General features: G+C 28.8%; 1 protein-coding gene across 2 annotated transcripts; it reads right to left on the bottom strand.

The window, feature by feature from the left end:
- Positions 1-2426: 2426 nt before the first annotated feature.
- On the bottom strand, positions 2427-6931 carry LOC105447874 (zinc finger protein 267-like). 2 transcript variants are annotated; one of them, XM_011686133.1, is made up of 3 exons: positions 6633-6931; positions 4918-5307; positions 2427-4780 (listed from the first exon to the last, which is right to left on the bottom strand). In XM_011686133.1, exons 1-3 carry the CDS (start codon positions 6771-6773, stop codon positions 3173-3175), a joined length of 2139 nt encoding a protein of 712 aa, XP_011684435.1. In that variant the 5' UTR covers positions 6774-6931; the 3' UTR covers positions 2427-3172. The 2 variants fall into 2 exon arrangements, with proteins under 2 accessions (XP_011684435.1, XP_011684443.1); XM_011686141.1 differs by lacking the exon at positions 6633-6931 and having other exon boundaries at positions 4918-5133; positions 5208-5301.
- Between the last annotated feature and the right edge of the window lie 212 nt (positions 6932-7143).

Below are 7143 nucleotides of genomic sequence, written 5' to 3'. Positions count from 1 at the left end.
TTTCGCAGAGTTATACTCATTTGAACATTGATGTTTTTTGGCACTATTGAAGCCCATGGCGAGGACGTGAGGAAGGCTTTGCGCATGTTCCTGAATGGATGGAAATGCATATGAAAGAACGCGCGCGCGCGCGTGCCTGTGCGTGTGCGTGTGTGTGTGCGTGTGCGTGTGCGTGTGCGTGTGCATGTGCGTGTGCGTGTGCGTGTGCGTGTGCGTGTGCGTGTGTGTGTGTGTGTGTGTGTAGTATACGCAAACGTTATCTTCCTTACATCTTCGTCATGGGCTTAACGATTTCGCGTTTTTCTCGTCTCAAAAAGCCTTTTCAAATGAGCCCTCACTCGACTCCACATTGTCATTTAAGATTTTCAACTTTTTTCTCCCTCCTCCGACTTTCCTAGAGAGTTGAAGATGTTTTTAAAGTTAAATATTAGATTTCATAATGCTATTGTACTTTATAAATTTCAATCCAATATCTCGAACCATTAAAAAATAATTCAGGTTGCCTGTTTTAAGTGCCTCACCCTGTGTATTTATATATAAATATAAATATATATATATATATATATATATAACGCTCATTTATCACAACAACATAATTTAAAAAATAAAGTTTCCAAGAAAATTAGTTTAGATGTTTTAATTTATTAAAACATTTCATTGTTTAATTTAGTAAAGTTTTGTATGTTAATTTTAAAATACAATTTTGATGTAATATTTGATATGGAGAAATAAAAGTATGTATCTTTAAAGTATATTTTTTCTATTCTTTGTTTCTGTACATTTCTTGCAAGCAACTAAAAAATAATAAATTTTTGAATTATATCGTTGTGTAGAGAACAAATAATGCGTACATTTATATACATATAATTTATATATGTATATGTACACACCCAAGAATGCATGGATGTATGCATGTATGAACACGCGCACACTGTACATATACATTCAACATAAAAAATGAATATACACTGAAAAAAATTATATATAATTTTGTATAGCTTGTGTAGGCGCGTTCTAGCGTGTGTGTATGTGTATGTGCACGCGCGCACGTGTATGCACATGTATGTGCGTGTGTAGTACATTTTTATTAATATTAATAAGTATACATTAAAAATTTATTTTACAGTTTTACTAACATATTACTTAAGTTGGGGAATTTGCCAATAAAACGGTTGTTAGCAGTGTTGTTTGCTTACATTGCGAGATTGCCCTCAATCTCGATTACTGACGTCTTTATTGCACGAAACTATTGGTCATAAATATTGTTATGCACAAGCTATCTTTCTCATATAATTTTATTGCACATATGTGCTTTGCACACACGACTATATGTATTATATACAGAAAATAATACAATAATTAACATATATCATTAATCATATTAATAAAATAATTACTTTGACAAAATTTATGTATAATAATACTGAAGATAATTAATGTAGATATTAAAGTATGTAAAAAATAAAGATTATTACAAATGGTTGGAAATCGAAATTGTGGGCAAACAGGTACTTTCCTCCAAAATAGATCTTTAATTGTTAGAATCACAACAGTTAGCCAAGTTAGCAAACCTCCTTATGTATCTACCATTATTTATAATAATTTTTATTTATTTTATATAACTATAAATAAATTACATACATATGTATACATACATATATATATATATATATATATAGTTTGTAAATGTATATATTTATATTTATATACACATATTTATATATATATACATGTATATATATATATATATATATAAAATTCATAATATAAATTTCTTTGGTCTGATTTTATTTTATATCCTAAGTGTACACATAAAAATTATATATTTCTCTAGAACATTTTTTTAAAATAGTCAGAGATTGTTGCAATTACTGTGATCTAACAGATACAGGTTTGATATATAGCTGTTTTAATGAAGAATTTTCACATACAACAATATACATACTTGAAAATTGAAAATTTCGTGTATCTCACAAGTTGTGTGGTTAATGTTATTTAAATTTTAAGATTTACATTTTATTTTTATAAATAGAAATTTTATATATATTACTAATAATACATTTATGACAATTTTTGTCAGAAACTGAAACAATCTCATGACCATAACAATATGATCATGTTTTCGAATATATGTAGTTTATCACAAATAAAAAAATTAGACTTAATTTTTTAACGCCAATGCTAATCAAAATCACAATTCAGTTTGAATATTGTATATAGAATTATGCTAATGCAATAAAAATGATGATCCATATTAAATTAATATTAATTAATGATTTAATGTAAAAATGTGCTTTATTAATCGTTGATTAAATATGATAAAATTTTATTTTTTTCTGTTTTTTTTTTAGCTATATTATTAGTTTTAAATCGATATCTTTACATCTATTTTAATTAAATTCTGTACATTTCTTTCCTTTTTCTTTTTTTAAAGTTTAAAATTTTTTCTTTTTTAAAGTTTCAAAGGTTAAAAATATATATATTCTATTTCAAATGTTACAAGAAAATGGAAATTGAATGGTCATTCAAAAATCTACAAAAAAGATAATGTCTTAAATAACCTTTTAAATTTTTACATTTTGATTTTACTTAACTTTAAATTTGATGTAAAAAATTTGATTATTTAATACATCTCAATTCATAAATTCAAACCGATTTGTGATTTTGATAATATGGACATATTGCATTTTGCAAAATTATTTATTATTATTTTGGTGCTGTATTTCAGTATGAGTATACTCGTATACACAGAATGTTGCATATATAGGTATTAATATATTTGTATACAAAATATTGTATACAAATATTAGTAACACATACCTTCAAACATTAGATACAAATGAGCATTCATTTAAAAACTAGTATGTATTCCATATAGTCATTAGACATTAATGTTTTGTTGGCAAAATATATTGTTATGTCCAGCGAACTTGTAAAGTATTCAACAGGTCTACTTTCTGTCCAATGTGTATACATCAAAATATCTAATTTGTCAGAATAATTACTTTGATTCTCATTTCTATAGTATTAAAGTACAAAACCACGTTCATCCAAGAACAAAACCATAAGAAAATATTTTGGCGCGTCATAAAGTTTCTCTTGCTTATACAACCACAATCTTATGATTGTTACCATTTGGCAAGAGAACATAATAGACACGCTTTCCCTTATCTCATTGAAACTCCTGCATATTAGTATGATACTGACTGTTAACAAATGAACTATTAGTTTGTTCGTTCCGTTCAATAACGCTTTGTATTTCAACAGTCGACTCATTACTAGATTGCCCATTATTTAAATTTCCAGTATTGCTAACATTATTTGTTACTACATTCACATTATTTGTAGCGTTCGATTGTTGTTGATGCCCGTTTAAACTATTTTGTGCAGAATTATTATTTTTTGATCTATGTCTAAGTCTATGCGTAGTAAGATATTGTTTTACTGAAAATCCTTTTTGGCATATATCGCATTTATATGGCAATGAATCTGGACAATTTATACCATCCATGACAGCTACTGCATGCGTAGTTAAATGCATCACGTAATAATGTTTTACAACAAATGACTTCCCGCAAGTTTCACAAATGTAAGGACCAGATACACCATGCGTTTTTCGATGTTTATGTAGATTATCCTTACGTGAAAAACTTTTACCACACATTTCACATTCGTGCATTTTCTGTCCGGTATGAGATACCGAATGTCTAACTAAATGTTCTTTACGACTGAATGCTTTTGTACATGTCGTGCATACATACGGTCGCTCACCAGTATGCAATTTTCGATGTTGAAAAAGATGTTCTTTTCGTTTAAATGGCTTATTACAAATGTCACAATTAAAAGAATTAACGTTCGTTTGCAAATGATCATCCTTACTTCCAGTATCCGATGGTTGACTTATAAGTGTCTCAACATTACAATTATGATTATTCATTTGATTGAATGAAGGAAAGCTTTTACCACAATCGCGACAAATAGCGTTTCTTGCAGCCTGTGAAAGTCCTTGAGAATTCATAGTGATTAGAGAAGTTGGCTCTGATCCTGATCTAAGCCTCAAAAATTCTCTGATCTGTTCGATTGAATTACGAGATATTCCATCATCAGATGACGTTTTTGTAAATTCTTTAAAATCTTTGTCGTCTCGAATTGTCATTAGTGGAGTTTCTTTGAAACCTAAATTTAAAAATACTTCTGGCGTTGCTTGTACTGTAGTATAAGTTTGTACATTTGGGTTAGGAGATTCATCTTTTTGGGCCTCGGATTGCATTTTTTGAATGATTTGTTGATTCGGTTCCATATCTGTTTCCGTTTTGAGAACTATATTATTATTTTGATGTACAACTGGTGTCTCTTGTTTTACTGAAAATTCTTGTTGTGTTATAATTTGCACTTGCTGTTTCTCAAGTTGAAGTTGTCTATGTTGTTTTTCAAATTCACGTTGTTGTCTCTGTAATTGTTGAAGCTGCTGCGACATCTGTGATTGTCCCTGTACCTGTTGACTAACTTGGTTTTGATTCTGTTGAGATAATTGTGCTGATTGATTCAATTGTTGAGAAATTGCTCTTTGAGATTGTACTTGCTGATTTATTTGGTTATGATTCTGTATTTGGTTTTGTGTTTGCTGTTGAAGTGAAGGAGATTGATTTTGTTGATCATTGATTTGATTTTGCGCTTCGTTTGATTGTTGCGATGATACTTGAGAAGTTTGTTGTTGGTAACTATAATGGGTCTCTGCTGTAGCTTCAACGACAGCTGCTGCCATACCGCCTGGTTGCATCTAAACCCAAGAGAATATTTCATTACTCCTAATGCAAATAATCTATATAATAAAGATATCTATATAATAAATATGTTTAAACAGTATTTAATACAAAAGCTTTGTTATATTTAATATAAAAAGTTTTAATTACAAACCTGCATAGCACATTTGTATTGTTGTACTCTTGCTTGAACGCCACTAATAATTTGTATATTAGAAGTATTTATATTGCTAACTACGACAGGTTGTTGATGCTGTATTTGATCTGTTTGTTGATTATTCATTATTTGGCTTCCTACTGGTGTTGGCACCTTATCCATTGACTTCAGAACTTCATCTTCTGGTGTGGACGGTCTTTCCTTTTCGGTATTCTTTACATAAACTTTTCCTTCTTTCAGAAATTCTTCGGAAAAACGAAGTGAAGTGAAATAAGACTCCAACATACCCTCAGCATTAACAACAGTTTCTCGGAACTCTATGAAATTCTCTAGCTTCTTAACGCATTCGTGGCATACAATTTTTGGTAATGAATCCTCTTCCATAATCTTTAAAAAATACAAATATTTATTTTTAAAATGTTATTCGTTCTAATGTAGTAAGTTATTCTATTTTTTATGATAATTAGAATTAAATATTAATTTATTATTATATATATTAATAATATACTAAAAATAAATTAATAGATAAATAAATTTGCTAAACAATTAAAGCTTATATTATTTTAACTTTAACAAACAAAAAATATTTTTTAAATCTAAAAATACTCTATCAATAACAAAAATAATTAACTTTTTTATTAAATAATATAACTATGGACAATATTTTAACGTTCTAGAAAAACAAAAATTATGTTAATAAAAATACAAGTCTATATATAACTATAATAATTTTAATTGATGTTAAAAATTTATAATTTATATTGATATTGTTTTATATTAAGACTGTTTCTATAAAAAAATAACCTTATAAATCTTTTAAAAATTAAATATTAATAACAAAAATGTTAGTAAAAAAATATATTTGCTTCGTTTTATATATTTTCCTAAATTAGTTAAGCTTCTATTTTGTTGTATTAACTACAAGAAACGTACAAATATAATACAGATGTATATACGAATAAATATTTTTTGTTTTATTAAATCTTCTGAAAACTTTTTTAAAACAAACTTCTTGTTATAATACGCACATATAATTAAACAGTGTACAGTGTTGTCCTAGAAGATATATATATATATATATATATATATATATATATATATATATGTATACTGATACTTGACGAAAATGATCTCTCTTACACGAAAATTCTGCGACAACAATAAAATAATATATATTTTAATCATGAGATTTATTGTTAATATATATCTGCGAGTTTATTCTATTTAAAATATGTTATACATAATACATTTATGACATAATGTTATAAATACATATATGACATCCTTTATATATATATATATATATATATATATATATATATATTATTTGTATATATATAACACATATATATAAAGGATGTCATATATGTATTTAATAACATATTTTAAATAGAATGTAAACTTGCAGATATATATATTAACAATAAATCTCATAATTAAAATATATATTATTTTATTGTTGTCGCAGAATTTTCATGCAAGAGAGATCATTTTCGTCAAGTAGACCAAAATATATTCTATTAAAATCTAAATAAAAAGCGTTTGTAAATTTGTAAATTTTACAAATATTGATTGTAGATTTTTGGACATTTTTGGATTCTTGTGTTGTTCATAACATCAAATTGATAAATAGGGTTAAGTGGGTTGAGTGACCGCATTGTTACGAAAGGATCAAAAATAGCTCGTAAGGCGAGCTGAGCATGAATGTTCACCTGTATCGGTAGATACGTCTGTATTTTTGTTTGCAATTGTCGTCTGCGTCCTTCATCGCGAAAAATATTCATCTTGTTACCCTCACTGCTGGTACACAGTCGACACAATTCGTAATAGTTTACCTTGCGGTATCCCGACATCGTTTTTCCCGCGGTAAACAAATCGCGACCGCCGAAGAATCACAGAACAAAAGAGAGAAAATTTTCAATTGCGTGACATACACAGCAGCGGTAAATACTCGCGCAAAACCACCGCCACCGCCACCGCCGTCGCTATCGCCGTCGCTGCCGTCGTCGTCACTGCCGCTGCCGCCGTCATTACTATAGGCATAGAAAATCATGGACATAGAAATACAGGGACTGAGCATATCGTTCAACGGGGAAGCCAGTGCGGAATGCTGTAACTAATGTCCCTAGAAGTCCCTAGAAGATAGTCTGGGCAGAGAGAAGCATGAGAGCGACCATCCCGGCGTTTTTTGCGACACCGATAAAAGTTTTGACCTCCCCGTAC

This window comes from Wasmannia auropunctata, unplaced genomic scaffold (assembly GCF_000956235.1).
Source record: "Wasmannia auropunctata unplaced genomic scaffold, wasmannia.A_1.0 LD336116.1, whole genome shotgun sequence".
Taxonomy (NCBI): Eukaryota; Metazoa; Arthropoda; class Insecta; order Hymenoptera; family Formicidae; genus Wasmannia; species Wasmannia auropunctata.
Note: the sequence above shows the minus strand (reverse complement) of the source record. Positions and strands in the feature narration are given on the sequence as shown.